Source organism: Oncorhynchus mykiss, chromosome 31 (assembly GCF_013265735.2).
Source record: "Oncorhynchus mykiss isolate Arlee chromosome 31, USDA_OmykA_1.1, whole genome shotgun sequence".
Classification (NCBI taxonomy): Eukaryota; Metazoa; Chordata; class Actinopteri; order Salmoniformes; family Salmonidae; genus Oncorhynchus; species Oncorhynchus mykiss.
In genome coordinates, this window is record NC_050571.1 from 18,754,123 (window position 1) to 18,776,629 (window position 22,507).

General features: G+C 47.9%; 1 protein-coding gene across 3 annotated transcripts in view; it reads right to left on the reverse strand.

Moving 5' to 3' along the window:
• Positions 1 to 753: 753 nt before the first annotated feature.
• The window catches only part of LOC110504728 (storkhead-box protein 2), a 102,563-nt gene continuing 80,809 nt past the window's right edge, over positions 754 to 22,507 (reverse strand). For all 3 annotated transcript variants that reach the window (XM_021583522.2, XM_021583523.2, XM_036970401.1), the window contains exons 2-4: positions 18,546 to 18,698; positions 5,974 to 8,329; positions 754 to 3,376 (exon numbers count right to left, since the gene is read on the reverse strand). In XM_021583522.2, coding sequence (XP_021439197.2) covers positions 3,169 to 3,376; positions 5,974 to 8,329; positions 18,546 to 18,698 — 2,717 coding nt within the window. In that variant the 3' untranslated portion in view covers positions 754 to 3,168. The remainder of the gene's footprint in view (positions 3,377 to 5,973; positions 8,330 to 18,545; positions 18,699 to 22,507) is intronic.

Genomic DNA, 22,507 nt, shown 5'->3' on the forward strand with positions numbered 1-22,507 from the left:
AGGCAGTTTGGAACTCAGTAGTGAGTGTTGCAACAGAAGACAGACGATTTTTACGTGCTTCAGCACTCGCCGGTCCCGTTCTGTGAGCTTGTGTGGTCTACCACTTCGCGGCTGAGCTGTTGTTGCTCCTAGACATTTTCACTTCACAATAACAACACTTACAGTTGACCAGGGCAGTTCTAGCAGGGCAGAAATCTGATGAACTGACTTGTTGGGAAGGTGGCATTCTATGATGGTGCCACGTTGAAAGTCACTGAGCTCTTCAGTAAGACCATTCTACTGCCAATGTTTGTCTATGGAGATTGCATGGTGTGCTCAATTTTATACAGCTGTCAGCAACGGGTGTGGCTGAAATAGCCGAATCCACTAATTTGAAGGGGTGTCTACATACTTTTGTATATATAGTGTCCCTGTCTTATGAACTATTTAGGAACCCATATGTGGAGTGGATGGGGGTTGCTGAGAAGAACTAGTTTTTGTTGTTGTAGCCAAATAGAGGCAAGAACTCCATCTAGTGGAGATAGATTGCAGCTGAGATGTGGGTTGGAGATGCTTTAGCGTCATCTACCGGTGAAAACAAGTTATCAAGCCTCTTAGAGTAGCAGTGCTGATCTCGGATCAGGTCCCCCTAATCCATATCATCTTTTTCATTGTGATCTAAAAAGCTAAACTGATCCCGAATCAGCAGCCCTACTCCGAGACAATTGATATGTCCAGCCCCTGGTCTTCCATTAAATAAAGACATTCAAGACATATAACCAAACATGTTATTTTATTATCTTAAAAAGTAACAATCCCCAAAGGTTATATCACACACACTAGAACAACAGTAAACACCATGACTACACAAAAAGGGACTTAGATATTATAGACATAAAAAATCCCTCTTATTGTTGACATTATTTTTACTAAGCATGACAGACCAAGATCATCTACAGTATGACATACCGTCACAATTAGAAACAACGTTATTGAACTCCATTATAAATCCGCAATGTTAAGGGAAGACATTTCATGGACTGTCAGAATTTCATATGAAATATTTTCAATATAAACAGAACATCCTTCTTGGATGGCTTTTACAGCAACCAGAGAACAGGCATTTATTTCAGTGCAAACATGACAATACAAGGCAGTCTTGGCTGCAATTCTCCCTTTTGATTTCAGAGGGAATTGATGATGTTGATCATTATTTGAAAAGAGCTCACAAAAACTGAAAATGGACCTTTTCAATGCGTTGTCATTGGACTGGAACTGTACTACCAAAGTGACAAGGTTGACACCACTCCCTTCATAGGCTCATCATCACACTGTATGAGACATGGATACTGATGGTACACAGTGCTGAGAGGACGGTGATGTATCCTACGGAAATGCTGTGCTATGAGGTCACCTTTGATATCCTTAACATCATTAAATAGAGGAGAGGAGAGGAACCCCCCCCCCCCCCCCCCCTCTAATCAAACTGCACAGAAATTATTACATTTCTGTTGGGGGAAGTGAGAGTCAAAAAGTGAGAATTGCGTGAGAAGAACACCTCTAATAAACTCAGACAGAGAGAGGGGCGCATACATGTGAGCTCTGTTGTCGTGAGAATGACAATAGGAGAGTCAGTCCAGCACTTTGACATGGTTTTTGTGTGTGAGTCATTTCTAGGGCTTTAACATTGACATTCACAGGATACAGGCTGATGACAGTGATTTGTAAGAGGAGAGCCACTACTCTACTGTTGTGGAGGTAGTTGTATTAGAGAGAATCTGACAACATAGGGTCAAATATGAAAACAACTCAGAGAGGTGGGGAGAGAGGACCTTATCTGCCTCTATAAAAGAGAGGACTGACCTTATCTGCCTCTATAAAGGGGATGGTTTTCGACGTTGTCCATATTCAAAAGTCCCTTGTTGTTAATTTGAACAACGAATGCATTCAACAGGAAAATACCACAGGTAATAGCACCAGGAATAGTGTGACATTTTTAATCCAATAAAAATAAAAGTTTGGTTTTTCCATTGTTGGCCATGACTGCCGTGTGGTACTGCTTAGAAACTCAATCCCTGTCGGGCATTGAGGCCTTTCCTTAATCTGTATTTACAATGTACCAAAATGTGCTGAGAGACCTGATTCTATGTAAACATTAGCTCTAAGAGCCCAGTTCAAACACTTGGATTTTGTTATCTAGACTACAGCAGCGTCAGGGCTGGGTTCAGTACCACGGAACAGAGGGCTACTCTGGTACACCAATAGTACCCTACAGAGAGGTTGGATGGACTGGACATGTTGCACTCCTAACATCACTAGGATAACATGTCACTTGAACCCTTCGTAAGACTGTCATAATAATGTCATAGCATTATAAACCATAATGACAGCTGCTTATGTCACTTGACACAGTCATGACACAAACCATTACTCAGGTATGCTAATTGTCTAGATGTATGGCCAGACAATTAACAAGCCTAAACAACGGTTTCTGTTAGGACAGCTGTAAATCAGTCGTCATGAGCTGACATAACGGTTTATTGCCTGTTATATTATCATGACAGCATTATGTAGGCCTTATGGCAGAGGGGTCAGGTAAAGTCTAGCAAGCAGGGCTATCGCATTGTGTCAGAGCCTCATGTGAGCCAGCAGAGGGGGCTAAAGAGTATGTTTAAAAAGCTCAACAGCCACACATAGCCAAAAAATGGGAGGAGTGTAATTACGAGTGACCTGAGATTATAAAATTATACATTTAACACCAAAATAAATGACAGAATGTCAACTGGCAGGTCAAAGTCAAATCAGTCACATGAAATAAATTAAAACTGCTCAGTAAAAACAAAAACCTAAAAGGACCTGTAGAATGACGTTTTTTTTTCTTCCAAGGTTTAGAATGGGATTGAAAAAGATCAATGCTTTTAAATATTTTTATAAATGTAATCTTGTGAGAAGTGGTGTTACAATGTAGTAGTGAGTATCACAAATTCAAAAATTACCCAACAGAAGATGAGGAAAACTAAACCAAAACCATTGCATGACAGATTGACAATGTAATACCAGTCGCTGAATGGGCTTGTGTGTGTTGTGTCAGCCAGTCTGGATACTAGAACAGCCCCAGTGAGGTGGAGGAGCTGTACTCATCCACACCCAACACCTCCCTCTTCATTTGATCTCCCTCTCCTGCCACTGTCACACACTGGTGATGGAGGCCAAACAGTTTGAGGGTTTCTGGAGTTTCTCGGGTTGGGTGGTAGGCGGCGGCTCTGGAATGGTCCGGAAGGTGAAAGGTGGACCGTTGCCCGTGGCGATTCCCAGGTGTCCGGGACTCAGAGCCAGGTTCTGACGTCTGTTGCTCTCCACGATGCTGGAGGTGTTTGAGGCCAGACTCTCTCGTGTGCTGAGCCAGGAAGAAGAGGAAAGGAAGGGAAAGAACAGAAAGAGAACAATAGAATGGTGAAGGGAATGAGGAGAAAGAAGGAGAGAGGTCCGAACACAGAAGCATGTTATGCTGCCTTCCCTTGTTTGTGTGGAATAGTGTGAGAGCAGAAAGTCTCCGATTGATTGTTGACACATGTTGTCTATAAAGTTTTCCAGCTATAGGCAGCACTTAGAGGTTAGGGAGTTCCCTTCAAGTAAATCAAAACTTGATATCCTCTCCATGTTAACCAGTAACTGCTGTAACCACTGTCCTGAGGGTGGAGGGGAGGGGATACAAAAGGTGAGAAGAAAAGATGGGTATAGCAAGAAGAACGAATGAGAGAAGAGTCATAAGATTCATAACCTCTGGCAGATATAGACACTTATAAAGTGTGGTTCTCATTCGTGGTTTGTCTGATGTTCTCTACAATGGAATTGTTTGTAACATTACATTGCTGATAATATTTAACAAGATAGTTGTTTTGAATGGTGTCTTACTGATTTAGAGAGGAACAGCATGTTAAAAAGTCTGATCATGCCTGTTTCTATCTTTTCACTGCCAGCCAGACCAGGTCACCCATGAAAGGTGGATGTGGTTCTCCTCACTGGCTCCATCTGCAGGCCGAGACTATGGGAGAGAGGGGTGGAGCAGAGCTAACTGGGAGGGAGGGGCCAAAAGACCAAGTACTGTACATATGTGGACCAATGCCCTTTCAGTCACACAGGAGATTAGTTACATCTGTCCTGAAGAGCTCCACATGATCACTAGTGTGATCCCAACCCAACAGAGTGGAAAACCACATCACACTTCTTATCACCGTTCTTCACAGGAAAATAAAATGACAAGGTCGTTAGAGGCTGTGAAATAGGCAACCGAATCTACAAGGAAGGGCCACCACTCCACCTCCAAGCCATTTCAAATCTGCAGCGGTCACTGTTTCCAGTTCCACAATCACTTCCACAAAAGGTTGCCCATCTTGTTTGAATAAGCTGGCTGAGGAGGCAGGTCAGTCTGCTGAGGAGCATTATCTAGAGACAGCCAAACGTCTGCTGAGGAGCATTATCTAGAGACAGCCAAACGTCTGCTGAGGAGCATTATCTAGAGACAGCCAAACGTCTGCTGAGGAGCATTATCTAGAGACAGCCAAACGTCTGCTGAGGAGCATTATCTAGAGACAGCCAAACGTCTGCTGAGGAGCATTATCTAGAGACAGCCAAACGTCTGCTGAGGAGCATTATCTAGAGAGCCAAACGTCTGCTGAGGAGCATTATCTAGAGACAGCCAAACGTCTGCTGAATACAGAGACATTATTTTCCATTACTGGCCACGGGGGAGAGCGGGAGGCCGTGGCTGGAAACATGGTAGGGGCTGAGGGGAGGGGAAACTCAGCCCGAAAAAAAAATGAGCCGATGGTCCCAGAGGTTCTGAACTGCAAACCTTAGCGTGATACAAACCAATCAAAGACGAGCGGCGCTAGCGCGGGCATCCATCTTGTTTAGAGGCTAGAGCATGTGGTCGGGGTTAGACACAGGAAGACACATGTGACCCTAATGAAACGTCACACACTCCCACTATGCCAGAGGGGCCCGGGTGAAAAGGATTTAGCAAAAACAGGCAGTGTTGTAATGCACAAAAGCTTTTGGGGGTTGCTATCTATATAGTTTAAGACCACAGTTCAAAAGCCTTTAAAAACACCCGGAATACAATTCTTCACACAATTTGAAAGTACATTAAGAAACGGTGGGGTCCGTTCTTTGCGGTAAAGTAGATTCAGGCCTGCCCTAATGACTTAATCACATTTTGAACAAGTCTTTGTTTATAGTTATGGCTTTTAGGATTTAGAGGCTCAACTTTTCTGTTATGAGAAGAGAGAGCTGTGTGTCAGCTGAGACCCGACAGATGAACCATGACAGAGGGAGGCCTGAGCTGAGGGACTCCCTCTTTCTCCCTCTACCACTGATGAATATCAAAATCCTCCAAAACCTCCAGACTGTATGTTGCTTATGGGACCAAAAAAGGTCCTATTTTGTCGGCTGAAGGGAAAGCCATGTGAATGGTTGCCGTAATGGACATATTTCAGTGACAGACACCATGTATCACGAGGAAAAAAAACTCCACAAAAACACAGATGTCTGCTTACGCTCAAGTGATTCACTAAGACACTCAGAAGAATACCACAGTCCAAATGAACGTGAATCATTGAGGGAAGCACAGACATCAGAAAGAAACAAACAAACAAAGCAAACCAAATCCATTCAGAGCAAAAATGTTGTTTTGTAAACAGAAAAGCAAAAGTTCACATGGATGAGAGGCAATTATGGAATTGGGGAACGTTGGAAACTCCTATTCTGTCTCTTCTACAGGGCTATAACCATGATAGGTTGTACTTCAGATTCACTAGAATCAACAGCACCATATGGAATAATATTACCAGTCCATTATGTTCTCATGTGAGAACAATAATCCCACCATTAGTCTATTCACAGAATAAGAAGCCATCCCCTCTCATGACCACCGACCACACAAACAGAGAGGCTGTGTGAGTGAGTGTGTTGTTGTCACCCGATGAGGCTTACCGTGGAGAGTTAAATCCACTGTCCACTGTAACACTACTGCTGTCCATGCTGTCCAGCCTGGCTGAGTGGGCTGACTGCTGGCTCTGGTTGTTGTGGTCACTCTCCTTGGGGTTGGGGAAGGTCAGGTTCCTCTCAAACCTGCGCTGGAGGTCCCTCTCCTTCTCCCGCTCCAGCAGCCACTGCATGGTACCCCCCCCTCCCCCTCCTCCCCCACCGACCCCACCACAGCCCTCAGGGGACTTCGGCTCCTGCTCTGCCTGCTTGGCTGAGGCGGCGTCCTCCAGCTCGTCATCATCAGACACGTTGTAGTAGTCGAAGGAGGCTTCCCCGGCCGGGCCCGAGCCAGCCTGCTCCATCCCTGAGGGGCCAGAGGAGGGGGGCCGGGGCACAGCTAGCAGGGGGCCCGGCTGCTCAAAGTGCTCCTGGCTGTCCAGCACCTCGGCCGACGACATGACCGGGGTCTTCCTCAGCGTGCTCGACCTGGAGTAGCTTCCGTCCCCGTAGCCGCTGGGCAGCGTGTTGGGCGGAGGTTTGAATAGAGTGTCTTTGCTGAAGATGTCCTTCCTCCTGTCCATGCTACCAGAGTTGGTGTTGTGGTGCTGTACTGAACGGCCATTTGGCAAAGGCTCAGGCATCTGGCAGGGCATGGGCAAACTAACACCGTTCTGTCCCTTTGTAGTGTCCTCTTTGTATTCTGGGGGATGAGGGGTCTGTCTGTCGGACGAACAGCCCACCTTCACCTTAGGTAAGTTATCGTGATTGGGTTTTCCTAAGGGGCTAGGGGTAGTGAGGACCGCCTCAGTGGATGCATTGCACTGGAAATAGTCCTCAGCCATGTGTTTAGGAGAATAAGCCTTCTGGCTGTCGTAGGCAGGTAAACGGTCTCTACTTTTGTTATTTTCAAGTGTTCTCCCTCCGTCGGGCCCACAGGGGTCAGAGGTTAACTTAGCAGCAGGGGGCGTGGCCCGCGAGTGGGAGTACTGGGAGGCCTGGGCTGAGGCCCTCAAGGTCCCATCATCGGTGTAGTAGCGGCTCCTGTCTCTGTCCCTCTCATCAGGGCTGCGCTCAAAGTAGTCTGGGGGCCCAATCTGCCCGGCCCCTAGGGGCCCTTTGGAGTTGTCCATGGAGCGGGACCGCTCTTTGGCCTTGTTGTCCGAGCGCTCGTTGCGTGACTTCCTCTCCTGCGTGTGGCTGTGGCTGCGGTGCACCTTGGAGTGGGACGGCCCGTGTGAGGGCTCGGGGAAGGGCATCTCCGTCCTCCTCTTGGCCAGCTCTCCCGACACGTCCCACTCCGGGGTGATGGGCAGGTGGGACTCCATGATGTTTGGGTTGCTGTGGGCCAGGTGTCGGGCACGGCTGCGCTCCATGGAGAAGGAGGTGTCCCGTGGCGAGCGCGCCAGGGAGGAGCTGTAAGCCCGGTAGTCCCTCTCAGCCCCCAGGTCCAGGTTGGATCCCTCAGAGGGGTCTCCCCGGGAGGCGCGGGTCTTACTGTGGGAGCGTGACGGCTTACCTTGGGGCTTACGGTGTCCACGGCTCCTCCTGCTGCGTGCGCTGTGCTGGGCTGAGGAGCTGGCCTTGCTCCTCTGAGCCCTCTCCTCCTCCAGCCTCTTCATCACGGCCGTGTGTCTCGCCACGTTTTCCACCGTCAGGTCCGGGTTGATCCGCCTGATGATCTCCATCTCCACGTCGCGCGGCACGGCCGTGGGCGTCTCCTCGTCCCGCAGAGGCCACTCCTCCGGGGGGAACTGGGCCGAGAAGGTGGTCAGCTGCTTGGTCTTGTCCTTCTTGAAGCTCAGCCGGAACAGCTTGAGGCCAAACTTCTTGGACTGCTTCTCCCCGCTGCTGCCCCCCTCACGGTGCTTGGTCAGGGTGTCCGACTTGAAGGGGAAGCTTAGGGTGCTCCGGGTCTTTTCCGTGGAGGTAGGCTGGGGCTGGGTCTGTGTGGGTGTGTGAGGGGAGTGAGGGGAGTGGGGAGAGTAGGCCTCTCGGTGCTCCTTAGGGGACTTCCTGGTGAGGGTCGTGTGGTGGCTGGGGGGGTCGTCACGGTAACTATTATAGGAGTCTCCATGGTTCTTAGGATGGGACCTGTCTCTGACACAGCCAGAAGTGGAAGGGGTGATGGTTCCAGAGAGGGGGGAGGTACACTGTTGTTGTTGTTGTTGTTGTTGTTGCTGGCGGTCAGGTATTCTCTCATCCAGGTGGTACCATTTGGAGCTGGTCCTGATGAGTGAGGGCGTGATGAAGTAGGTCTGGGGCGTGACAATGAAGTAGCCCTCTGGTGTGGGGTAGATCTTCCTCTCCCGGACCAGCATACTCAGCGTGTGGTGGAGAATCTCTGCCGTCGGCGTGGGCACACCTAGACAACGACACGGATAGGAACATGTCAGAAATGTCAAACATAACATTCTGGATGCGTCCCAAATGGAACCGTATTCCCTGTGAAGTGCACTATCTCACCTGGTGTATGCATCATTAGTGATATTATCATATACAGTGGGGCAAAAAAGTATTTAGTCAGCCACCAATTGTGCAAGTTCTCCCACTTAAAAAGATGAGAGAGGCCTGTAATTTTCAGCATAGGTACACTTCAACTATGACAGACAAAATGAGAAAAAAAATCCAGAAAATCACATTGTATGATTTTTTATGAATTTATTTTCAAATTATGGTGGAAAATAAGTATTTGGTCAATTACAAAAGTTTATCTCAATACTTTGTTGTATACCCTTTGTTGGCAATGACAGAGGTCAAACATTTTCTGTAAGTCTTCACAAGGTTTTCACACACTGTTGCTGGTATTTTGGCCCATTCCTCCATGCAGATCTCCTCTAGAGCAGTGATGTTTTGGGGCTGTTGCTGGGCAACACGGACTTTCAACTCCCTCCAAAGATTTTCTATGGGGTTGAGATCTGGAGACTGGCTAGGCCACTCCAGGACCTTGAAATGCTTCTTACGAAGCCACTCCTTCGTTGCCCGGGCGGTGTGTTTGGGATCATTGTCATGCTGAAAGACCCAGCCACGTTTCATCTTCAATGCCCTTGCTGATGGAAAGGGGTTTTCACTCAAAAGGTAGGTAGGTATAGTGTTCTTTGGATGCAACTCAGCATTCTTTGTCCTCCAAACACGACGAGTTGAGTTTTTACCAAAAAGTTATATTTTGGTTTCATCTGACCATATGACATTCTCCCAATCTTCTTCTGGATCATCCAAATGCTCTCTAGCAAACTTCAGACGGGCCTGGACATGTACTGGCTTAAGCAGGGGGACACGTCTGGCACTGCAGGATTTGAGTCCCTGGCGGCGTAGTGTGTTACTGATGGTAGGCTTTGTTACTTTGGTCCCAGCTCTCTGCAGGTCATTCACTAGGTCCCCGTGTGGTGCTGGGATTTTTGCTCACCGTTCTTGTGATCATTTTGACCCCACGGGGTGAGATCCTGCGTGGAGCCCCAGATCGAGGGAGATTATCAGTGGTCTTGTATGTCTTCTATTTCCTAATAATTGCTCCCACAGTTGATTTCTTCAAACCAAGCTGCTTACCTATTGCAGATTCAGTCTTCCCAGCCTGGTGCAGGTCTACAATTTTGTTTCTGGGGTCCTTTGACAGCTCTTTGGTCTTGGCCATAGTGGAGTTTGGAGTGTGACTGTTTGAGGTTGTGGACAGGTGTCTTTTATACTGATAACAAGTGGAGGACAGAGGAGCCTCTTAAAGAAGAAGTTACAGGTCTGTGAGAGCCAGAAATCTTGCTTGTTTGTAGGTGACCAAATACTTATTTTCCACCATAATTTGCAAATAAATTCATTAAAAATCCTACAATGTGATTTTCTGGATTTTTTTCTCTCATTTTGTCTGTCATAGTTGAAGTGTACCTATGATGAAAATTACAGGCCTCTCTAATTTTTTTAAGTGGGAGAACTTGCACAATTGGTGGCTGACTAAATACTTTTTTGCCCCACTGTATAACAGCATTGAATGTTCATTACTCCGCTACGGATGAGCTATGATTGTATAAACCAATCCATCGATCATGAAAACTGTCATTCCCTCAATACATCAACCATATGGCGGATGTGGATCTGTCTGATGGTAATCTGACTATACAGGTTGTTACAGCTTGTTACAGCATTTCGCTACACCCACAATAACATCTGCTAAACACGTGTATGTGACAAATCAAATTTGATTTGATTTGTAGCTTGTTACAGCTTGTTACGGGTTGTTATAGCTTGTTATGTGTTGTTATAACTTGTTATGGGTATACAAAACATGTCTTCACTGTCTGATCAGCCCAGTTGGGAACCAGTCAGCCGGTGACACGGGCTACGTTCCAAATGGCACCCTATTCCTTATATAGTGCACTAGATTTGAATAAGGTGCCATTTGGGACACACAAAGAGAGTGCAGCAGTAGCAACTCCCCATCCACATGTCATTCACATCACAGTATAGTATAGTACAGTATAGTCCAGTATAGTATAGTACATTACAGTATAGTACAGTATGTTATAGTATAGTTTCGTATCGTACAATATAGAACAGAACAGTATAGTACAGTATAGTATATTACAGTATAGTCCAGTATAGTATAGTACATTTCAGTATGTTATAGTATAGTTTTGTATCGTACAATATAGAACAGAACAGTATAGTACAGTATAGTATAGTACAGTATAGTCCAGTATAGTATAGTACATTACAGTATGTTATAGTATAGTTTTGTATCGTACAATATAGAACAGAACAGTATAGTACAGTATAGTATAGTTTCGTATCATACAATATAGAACAGAACAGTATAGTACAGTATAGTATATTACAGTATAGTCCAGTATAGTATAGTACATTACAGTATGTTATAGTATTGTTTCGTATCGTACAATATAGAACAGAACAGAACAGTATAGTACAGTATAGTATAGTACATTACAGTATGTTATAGTATAGTTTCGTATCGTACAATATAGAACAGAACAGTATAGTACAGTATAGTATAGTCCAGTATAGTCCAGTATAGTATAGTACATTACAGTATGTTATAGTATAGTTTCGTATCATACAATATAGAACAGAACAGTATAGTACAGTATAGTATAGTACAGTATAGTATACTACATTACAGTATGTTATAGTATAGTTTCGTATCGTACAATATAGAACAGAACAGTATAGTACAGTATAGTATAGTACAGTATAGTCCAGTCCTGAGCTGCTTCACTTCACTGGAGGTAGTATTACTCACAGTTACATCATGGTGCCCTTTCAGCCTGGCCAGCGTGATGCAATCCCACCAGCCATTCAGCCAGCCATTCAGCCAGCCAGCCATTCAGCCAGCCAGCCAGCCGCATATGCAGGCTGAGGCTGCAGCAAAACACAGGCAGGCGAGGCAGGCGAGGCAGCGAGCGGTCATACCCACCTCAGACACACACGCAGCAGACCGCCCCACCACGACTACACTCTTCCCATACCAACAACCTGCTCCCATTCTCACACACACACACGTGCACACACACAGAATAGCTTCACTACAATACTTGGCATGTGATAGGGAAAGGCACCTACTGTGTCTAATTATTTATTACATTATTTATTTTATTTCACCTTTATTTAACCAGATGGGCCAGTTGAGAACAAGTTCTCATTTACAACTGCGGCCTGGTCAAGATAAAGCATAGCTGTGTGACACAAACAACAACACAGAGTTACACATGGAATAAACAAGCGTACAGTCAATAACACAATAGAAAAAAAGAAAGTCTATGAACAGTGTGTGCAAATGGCGTGAGGAGGTAGGCAATAAATAGGCCATAGTAGCGAAGTAATTACAATTTAGCAGATTAACAATGGAGTGATAGATGAGCAGATGATGATGATCAGATGATGGTGTGCAAGTAGTGATACTGGTATGCAAAAGAGCAGAAAAGTTAATAAAAACAATATGGGGATGAGGTAGGTAGATTGGGTGGGCTATTACAGATGGACTATGTACAGCTGCAGCAATTGGTTAGCTGCTTAGATAGCTGATGTTTAAAGTTAGTGAGGGAAATATAAGTCTCCAGCTTCAGCGATTTTTGCAATTCGTTCCAGTCACTGGCAGCAGAGAACTGGAAGGAAAGGCGGCCAAAGGAGATGTTGGCTTCGGGGATGACCAGTGAGATATACCTGCTGGAGCACGTGTTGTTATCGTGACCAGTGAGCTAAGATAGCTTTACCTAGCATAGACTTATAGACGACCTGGAACCAGTGGGTCTGGCGACGAATATGTAGCGAGGGCCAGCCAACTAGAGCATACAGGTCACAGTGGTGGGTGGTATAAGGTGATTTGGTGACAAAACGGATGGCACTGTGATAGACTGCATTCAATTTGCGGAGTAGAGTGTTGGAGGCTATTTTGTAGATAACATCGCCGAAGTCAAGGATCGGTAGGATAGTCAGTTTTACTAGGGTAGGTTTGGCGGCGTGAGTGAAGGAGGCTTTGTTCTAGATTTGGAGCTGATTCTAGATTTGATTTTAGATTGGAGATGTTTAATATGAGTCTGGAAGGAGAGTTTACAGTCTAGCCAGACACCTAGGTATTTGTAGTTGTCCACATATTCTAAGTCAGAACCGTCCAGGGCAACGAAAGGTTGAAAAGCATTTGGTTTTACTAGCGTTCAAGAGCAGTTGGAGGCCACGGAATGAGTGTTGTATGGAATTAAAGCTTGTTTGGAGGTTAGTTAACACAGTGCCCAAAGAAGGGCCAGAAGTATACAGAATGGTGTCGTCTGCGTAGAGGTGGATCAGGGAATCACCAGCAGCAAGAGCGACATCATTGATATATACAGAGAAAAGAGTCGGCCCGAGAATTGAACCCTGTGGCATCCCCATAGAGACTGCCAGAGGTCCGAACAACAGGCCCTCCGATTTGACACACTGAACTCTGTCTGCAAAGTAGTTGGTGAACCAGGCGTGGCAGTCATTTGAGAAACCAAGGCTATTAAGTCTGCCGATAAGGATACGGTGATTGACAGAGTAGAAAGCCTTGGCCAGGTCGATAAAGACAGCTGCACAGTACTAATACAAGTACAATACAGGTCTACTGTCATGGAACCATAGAAAGGGATTATTTAAACAGTCATACATCCCTAAAACCAACGGACTAAATATGCTCCCTGCTGAATTAAAGCAATGTTAAGAGTCTAAAATAGGATAATACATTCCTGGATTCAGCTTAGGAACTGAGTAATGGGACTAAAGGAAAACAGTGTAAATTGAGTGAACAACCTATTGTGGTGTATAAGTTGAGGGGACAGGTTATGGTGGTGTGTAAGTTGAAGGGACAGGTTATAAGTTGAGGGGAAAGGTTATGGTGGTGTGTAAGTTCAGGGGACAGGTTATGGTGGTGTGTAAGTTGAGGGGACAGGTTATGGTGGTGTGTAAGTTGAGGGGACAGGTTATTGTGGTGTGTAAGTTGAGGGGACAGGTTATGGTGGTGTGTAAGTTGAGGGGACAGGTTATGGTGGTGTGTAAGTTGAGGGGACAGGTTATGGTGGTGTGTAAGTTGAGGGGACATGTTATGATGGTGTGTAAGTTGAGGGGACAGGTTATGATGGTGTGTAAGTTCAGGGGACAGGCTATTGTGGTGTAAATTGAGGGGACAGGTTATGGTGGTGTGTAAGTTCAGGGGACAGGCTATTGTGGTGTAAATTGAGGGGACAGGTTATGGTGGTGTGTAAGTTCAGGGGACAGGCTATTGTGGTGTAAATTGAGGGGACAGGCTATTGTGGTGTAAGTTGAGGGGACATGTTATGATGGTGTGTAAGTTGAAGGGACAGGTTATTGTGGTGTGTAAGTTGAAGGGACAGGTTATTGTGGTGTGTAAGTTGAGGGGACATGTTATTGTGGTGTGTAAGTTGAGGGGACAGGTTATTGTGGTGTGTAAGTTCAGGGGACAGGCTATTGTGGTGTAAATTGAGGGGACAGGTTATGGTGGTGTGTAAGTTGAGGGGACAGGTTATGGTGGTGTGTAAGTTGAGGGGACAGGCTATTGTGGTGTAAGTTGAGGGGACAGGCTATTGTGGTGTAAGTTGAGGGGACAGGCTATTGTGGTGTAAATTGAGGGGACAGGCTATTGTGGTGTAAGTTGAGGGGACAGGTTATTGTGGTGTGTAAGTTGAGGGGACATGTTATTGTGGTGTGTAAGTTGAGGGGACAGGTTTTGTGGTGTGTAAGTTGAGGGGACATGTTATTTTGGTGTGTCAGTTGAGGGGACATGTTATTGTGGTGTGTCAGTTGAGGGGACAGGTTATTGTGGTGTGTAAGTTGAGGGGACAGGTTATTGTGGTGTGTAAGTTGAGCGGACAGGTTATTGTATATTGTAGTGTGTAAATTGATAAACTGGCAAGCAGGCAGACAGACCGTTACCCGCCTACACATATGTCTGTATGACAGATCAGCCTTAGGGGTTGAGGTTGCCTGCCATTACATCATACGGGTTTAGTTGCAGACCAAAGTGACGCAACTTCCTCTTATTCCTCTGAAGATAGGAGGAAAGCCCTGCTCTTGTGACTCAAGTGTCTGAATGAAGGGGTAGTAACGGAGGAATAAGGGTGCATCTCAACAGGCAACTCTTTTCCCTATTTCAAAATAGTACACTGTGAAGTGAACAAGGTGCTGTTTAGGACACCACCCATATCTGCTTGACATTGACAAAACATGACATTTGCCATTATGAAGCGGTACTTAAACTCCCCTACATAAAACTTTGTACCTCTGTGTCTAGGATGCCAGCACACAGTCACGCACACACCTGAGCTGAGGGTCCAAACTGAATCATAAGGAGGGTAGGAGGGATGGGCCATAAAGAGGGTTGGAGGGATGGGCCATAAAGCGGGTTGGAGGGATGGGCCATAAAGCGGGTTGGAGGGATAGGCCATAAAGCGGGTTGGAGGGATAGGCCATAAAGCGGGTTGGAGAGATGGGCCATAAAGAGGGTTGGAGGGATAGGCCATAAAGCGTGTTGGAGGGATGGGCCATAAAGCGGGTTGGAGGGATAGGCCATAAAGCGGGTTGGAGGGATGGGCCATAAAGAGGGTTGGAGGGATGGGCCATAAAGAGGGTTGGAGGGATGGGCCATAAAGAGGGTTGGAGGGATAGGCCATAAAGCGTGTTGGAGGGATGGGCCAAAAAGCGGGTTGGAGGGATAGGCCATAAAGCGGGTTGGAGGGATGGGCCAAAAAGCGGGTTGGAGGGATGGGCCATAAAGCGGGTTGGAGGGATGGGCCATAAAGAGGGTTGGAGGGATGGGCCATAAAGAGGGTTGGAGGGATGGGCCATAAAGAGGGTTGGAGGGATGGGCCATAAAGAGGGTTGGAGGGATGGGCCATAAAGAGGGTTGGAGGGATAGTCCATAAAGCGGGTTGGAGGGATGGGCCATAAAGCGGGTTGGAGGGATGGGCCATAAAGCGGGTTGGAGGGATGGGCCATAAAGCGGGTTGGAGGGATGGGCCATAAAGAGGGTTGGAGGGATGTGCCATAAAGAGGGTTGGAGGGATAGGCCATAAAGAGGGTTGGAGGGATGGGCCATAAGGAGGGTTGGAGGGATGGGCCATAAAGAGGGTTGGAGGGATGGGCCATAAAGAGGGTTGGAGGGATAGTCCATAAAGCGGGTTGGAGGGATGGGCCATAAAGCGGGTTGGAGGGATGGGCCATAAAGCGGGTTGGAGGGATGGGCCATAAAGCGGGTTGGAGGGATGGGCCATAAAGAGGGTTGGAGGGATAGGCCATAAAGCGGGTTGGAGGGATGGGCCATAAAGCGGGTTGGAGGGATAGGCCATAAAGCGGGTTGGAGGGATGGGCCATAAAGAGGGTTGGAGGGATAGGCCATAAAGCGGGTTGGTGGGAGGGGCCATAAAGCGGGTTGGGGGAGGGGCCATAAAGAGGGTAGGAGGGACGGGCCATAAAGCGGGTTGGGGGGAGGGGCCATAAAGAGGGTTGGAGGGATGGGCCATAAAGCGGGTTGGGGGGAGGGGCCATAAAGCGGGTTGGGGGGAGGGGCCATAAAGAGGGTTGGAGGGATGGGCCATAAAGCGGGTTGGGGGGAGGGGCCATAAAGCGGTTTGGGGGAGGGGCCATAAAGCGGGTTGGGGGGAGGGGCCATAAAGCGGGTTGGGGGGAGGGGTCATAATGGCTAAATAAAATAAAAACCGTGCAAGAGAGAAAAGACAGAGAGAGAGAGAGACAGAGGGAGGACTGAGACTGAGTTAACAGCTAACTAGATTAGCTCCTCCTCATTTTAATCCTTCCAGCACTGGCTCTGACCTTCCAGCGGGGGGAGAGAAGAGAGAAAGAGGGAGAGAGAGAGAGAGAGAGACTGTGTCGGGGGGAGCAGGGTGCTGGAACACAAGGTACTTACTCAGCACAGAGGTGGGGACTAGGGAAGGGAGGGGAGAAGGGCATGATTGGAAGGTCAAGGAGGAGGCAGATGGGCTAGAGGCTTATTCAGCACGGGATCCAATATTCTGAACGTTGCAGAATGTAATATATAGAATAAATAAACACAATATGCCATCACGCCATTGGTGGAAGATCTGCTGAATGGGCAGCTGTGAAGGGTCAAGGTGTTGCCCCACTAAAAATGTCTGCATGACCTTTGTTGTTCCAGTGTCAAGCTGGCGTGGATCATGTTTAGGTCCATCAGTGTATACAAAACAACATACCAAGAGACTAGGGGAGCCTCCCGCTTAAAGCTTCAGTCCTACACATCCACTGTTTGCACTTCATATCTGCCCAGAGATGCAGTCATGTGCAACAATTAAGTGCAGGCAATTCAATTACCTCAGCGTGCATCACATGCTTTAGTTTCCAGTGATACATAGAGAGGTGGGCCCGGTTGAACCAGGCCCGGCATTAAACAGTCACAGTTCTGTCCCAAGTAGGCTCGTCCCCATCTGTAACAACCTTCCCCAATGACCTTTCCATAATATCTTCTGGAGCAGACGTCGCAAATTGAACCCTATTTCCTATTTAGTACACACTATTTGTATTTTTCTCCCAACTTCATGATATCCAATTGGTAGTTACAGTCTTGTCCCATCGCTGCAACTCCCGTACGAACTCGGGAGAGGCGAAAGTCGAGAGACAAGAGTCCTCCGGAACACGACCCTGCCAAGCCGCACTGCTTCTTGACACACTGCTCACTTAACCCGGAAGCCAGCCGCACCAATGTGTCGGAGGAAACACCGTACAACTGGCGACCACAGTCAGCTTGCATGCGCCCGGCCCCCCACAAGGAGTCGCTAGAGTGCGATGGGACAAGGACATCCCAACCGGCCAAACTCGGACGACGCTGGGCCAATTGTGCGCCACCCCATGGCGGCCGGCTGCGACACAGCCCGGGATCGAACCCAGATCTGTAGTGAAGCATCTAGCACTGCGGTGCAGAGCCTTAGACCTCTGCACCACTCGGGAGGCCCCCAGCACACACTACTATGAACCCCATGGGCCCTATGAACCCCGTGGGCCCTATGAACCCCGTGGGCCCTATGAACCCCGTGGGCCCTATGAACCCAATGGGCCCTATGAACCCTGTGGGCTCTATGAACCCCATTGGCCCCATGAACCATGGTGTAAAGTAGTGCACTATATACTGTAGGGAATAGGGTGCCATTTGGGACACAGATGGAGGAGTGAATGCCCTTGCTTGCATGGAGCACATTCATTTGACCCCCAGCACTTGTGTCTGTGTAATAGACATACAGGCTAACTAAGGGAAAAAGCAGATCAATATTTGCTATAGGACTGTACATGCTACTACAGCGTGATTTAGCCTAGTTTGAATGAGAACAGAAAACATATTTTCAAGTATTTTTGAGCTGAAATAACCAGATAGGCCTTATACCGGACTGTATTCCATTTTATTTAGGTGCCAATAGTTATCAACTATTTAACTGCTTTACTAGCTATTTCATGAGAAATGGCAGTATTATCGCAAGTGTAATGGAAAATTATAGGCTAACCCGTTATAAAAATGACACTTCACGATACAACACTGATTGTTATGAACTTCATCTCACTAAGCTCTTCTCCGAGCTAGTTTTCCATGATAATCGTTAGCATTTTACAATGGTGAGGTAAAAACAGGCCAAACTCCTGATTAAGTTTCCACGTGTACTGTCAGCTGTAGAACGATGTATCCCTCGTCACACAGCCTCTCAACTTCTCATCAGCCCCTACACCCATGATTTAATATCCACGGTTGTGTGAGATTTGTTTTAATTTGTATATGCTGGCAATATAACTCCTCTCAGGTTACATAAAGATGTCTCTGGCTGAGGAAGAGCTGCTCCATTTAGTCGGCTCCATCTGGTGACAGTAAAATGTGAGGAAATGAATTCAGACAGAGCACTAAATGACCCCGAGTTTTTCCAGTGGTCAGGAAACGCTCCTGGCTTTAATGACACACACAGCTGCAGGGGTTAGGGTTACGGCGGTGCAGCATTGCCTTTATGTGTGCTACCTGGGGGGGTTGAGAACTTAGCAGAATAAACATGTCTGGTGTTCGCTGTAACATATAGACACTGACGTTGTATTGTTGTTACCTGGGAAACATGTTGCCAGGTGTTCTGTCAGGGCTTCCTGGGTGACAGGCTTGCGGGCTGAGTTCATGGCCGAAATGGCCAGGCACAGCACCTCCCCCAGAGGGATGAACTGTGACTGGCTGATGGGAGACATACTGATGGGAGACACATCACCTGAGAGAGGAGGGAAGGAAGCACAGAGGTCACACAATCAATCAATCACATTTTTATATCAGCAGTTGTCAAAGTGCTTTCCAGTTACCCAGCCTTGACCCCAGAGAGCAAGCAGAGGTAGAAGCTCAGTGACTAGGATTCCCTAGAAGGATGGAACCTAGAGAGGAACCAGGCTCAGAGGGGTGGTCAAACTACAGTACAAGATCAAAGGTCAAACACACAGTTCCATGTGAATATCACAAAACATTGAGTTCACTGAAAATGTCGATGGAACAGCTCCAATAGAAAAAGAAAAGAAAAATTGTCAAGTTTCAAATGTGTCCTGGTCAAAGCTATTACGCTATATAGGGATTATAAGGCCGGGAATTACCAGGGACCTCACCGTGACATTCAATATTGACATTTATTGCTTAATCTTTTACCATTGGACTATGTCGCTGCAGAGGGACAAAAGAGACCCATGACAAAATGAGAAACCAAAATAAAAATAAAGAAATACAAGTCCTGAAAACATGTCGGCTCCCCATTTAGAGAGAAGATGGAGAACAAGCCATAAAATTAGAAATTAGAAATTAGAGTTTTGGCGCAGGTACAGCTGACTAGCACTACCTAAAATGACATTTTTTAAAGAACCGATACTTGAAGTCAGTATTAATATACAATCATAAAAAGTAATATTGTGTATCAATCCACCCCCATCACTAATGGGGAATATTGGGGGAGGCTGCTGGTTTTGTCTAGTTTGGGGTGAGGGGGAGGCTGCTGGCTTTGTCTGGTTCTGGGGTGAGGGCGGCGAGGGGGTGGCTGTGGGTTTTGTGTAGTTTTGGGGTGAGGTTGGGTGAGGGTAAGGCTGCTGGCTTTGTCTGGTTCTGGGGTGAGGACGGCGAGGGGGAGGCTGCGAGCTTTGTCTAGTTCTGGGGTGAGGTTGGGCGAGGGGGGGCTGCTGGCTTTGTCTAGTTCTGGGGTGAGGTTGGGTGAGGCTGCTGGCTTTGTCTAGTTCTGGGGTGAGGTTGGGTGAGGCTGCTGGCTTTGTCTAGTTCTGGGGTGAGGTTGGGTGAGGCTGCTGGCTTTGTCTGGTTCTGGGGTAAGGTTGGGTGAGTCTGCTGGCTTTGTCTGGTTCTGGGGTGAGGTTGGGTGAGGCTGCTGGCTTTGTCTGGTTCTGGGGTGAGGTTGGGTGAGGCTGCTGGCTTTGTCTGGTTCTGGGGTGAGGTTGGGTGATGCTGCTGGCTTTGTCTGGTTCTGGGGTGAGGTTGGGTGAGGCTGCTAGCTTTGTCTAGTTCTGGGGTGAGGTTGGGTGAGGCTGCTGGCTTTGTCTGGTTCTGGGGTGAGGTTGGGTGAGGCTGCTGGCTTTGTCTGGTTCTGGGGTGAGGTTGGGTGAGGCTGCTGGCTTTGTCTGGTTCTGGGGTGAGGTTGGGTGAGGCTGCTGGCTTTGTCTGGTTCTGGGGTGAGGTTGGGTGAGGCTGCTGGCTTTGTCTGGTTCTGGGGTGAGGTTGGGTGAGGCTGCTGGCTTTGTCTGGTTCTGGGGTGAGGGGGGGGCTGGTTCAGAAAGGTCAGGAGGGTAATAAGTGAGCAGTAGTAGGTCCTGGCTCCCTCCCATCACTCCTTTCCTTGACACTGCCTGTGGGGGGCCAGCAGAGACAAGGGAAGGCCCTGCCTGTGGGGGGCCAGCAGAGAGAAGGGAAGGCCCTGCCTGTGGGGGGCCAGCAGAGACAAGGGAAGGCCCTGCCTGTGGGGGGCCAGCAGAGACAAGGGAAGGCCCTGCCTGTGGGGGGCCAGCAGAGACAAGGGAAAGCCCTGCCTGTGGGGGGCCAGCAGAGAGAAGGGAAGGCCCTGCCTGTGGGGGGCCAGCAGAGAGAAGGGAAGGCCCTGCCTGTGGGGGGCCAGCAGAGAGAAGGGAAGGCCCTGCCTGTGGGGGGCCAGCAGAGAGAAGGGAAGGCCCTGCCTGTGGGGGGCCAGCAGAGACAAGGGAAGGCCCTGCCTGTGGGGGGCCAGCAGAGAGAAGGGAAGGCCCTGCCTGGGGGGGGCCAGCAGAGACAAGGGAAGGCCCTGCCTGTGGGGGGCCAGCAGAGAGAAGGGAAGGCCCTGCCTGTGGGGAGCCAGCAGAGTTGTGTTGGGCCAGCAGAGAGAAGGGAAGGCCAGCAGAGTTGTGTTGGGCCAGCAGAGAGAAGGGAAGGCCAGCAGAGTTGTGTTGGGCCAGCAGAAAGAAGGGAAGGCCCTGCCTGTGGGAGGCCAGCAGAGAGAAGGGAAGGCCCTGCCTGTGGGGAGCCAGCAGAGAGAAGGGAAGGCCCTGCTGGACAATTCTAAGAAGGCAAAGTAAGGACAAAAATTTGAGTGGAAATCCACTAGTATCCAGGCAGTGTCCGAAATGACACCCTATTCCCTATATAGTAACCCCTATATAGTAACCTATATAGGGAATAGGGTTTTGGAACAAATCCCCAGTCTAAGAAGAGGGAGCTAGGCTAGACAATTAACCTGAGCAGTGTGTGACGATGCTAAACACAGTGAGTCCAAGACGCTGGCCTGATCTGTACCAAATCAAATGTTGTTTGTCAAATGCGCCGAATACAAGTGTAGACCTTACAATGAAATGCTTCCCTACAGGCCCTAACCAACAATGCAGTTAAGAAAAATAACTTACGAATATATTTACTAAATAAAAGGTAAAAAAAAAAATGTTTTTAAATAAAAGTAATGAGGCTATATACAGAGGTAATTGAGGTAATATGTATATGTAGGTAGAGGTAAAATGACTATGCATAGATAATAAACAGAGAGTAACAGCAGCGTAAAAATTGGGTGGTCAATGCAAATAGTCTGGGTAGCCATTTGATTAGATGTTCAGGAGTCTTATGGCTTGGGGGTAGAAGCTGTTAAGAAGTCTAGGCCTTTTGGACCTAGACTTGGTGCTCCGGTACCGCTTGCCATGCGGTACCAGAGAGAACAGTCTATGACTAGGGTGGCTGGGGTCTTTGGCAATATTTAGGGCCTTCCTCTGACACCGCCTGGCACAGAGGTCCCTCTGTAGCGCCTTGCGGTCGGAGGCCGAGCTGTTGCCATACCAGGCGATGAAGCAACGAGTCAGGATGCTCTCGAAAGTGCAGCTGTAGACATTTTTGAGGATCTAAGGACCCATGCCAAATCGTTTCAGTTTCCTGAGGGGGAATAGGCATTGTCGTGCCCTCTTCACGACTGTCTTGGTGTGCTTGGACCATGATAGTTTGTTGGTTATGTCACCAAGGAACATGAAGCTCTCAACCTACTCCACTACAGCCCCATTGATGAGAATGGAGGCGTGCTCGGCCCTCCTTTCCTGTAGTCCATGATTGTCTCCTTTGTCTTGATCACTGCCAAGTTCCTGACCTCCTCCCTATAAGCGGTCTCATTGTTGTCGGTGATCAGGGCTACCAGTGTCATCGACAAACTTAATGATGGTGTTGGAGTCGTGCTTGGTCATGCAGTCATGGGTGAACAGGGAGTACAGGAGGGGACTGAGCACGCACCCTTGAGGGTCCCCCATGTTGAGGGTCAGCGTGGCAGAAGTGTTGCAGAGGGAGGTGTTTAGTCCCAGGGTCCTTAGCTTAGTGATGAGCTTTGACAGCACTATGGTGTTGAACGCTGAGCTGTAGTCAATGAATAGCATTCTCACATTGGTGTTCCTTTTGTCCAGGTGGTAAAGGGCAGTGTGGATTGCATCATCTGTGGATCTGTTGGGGCGTTATGCAAATTGGAGTGGGTCTAGGGTTTCTGGGATTATGGTGTTGATGTGAGCCATTACCAGCCTTTCAAAGCACTTCATGGCTACAGAC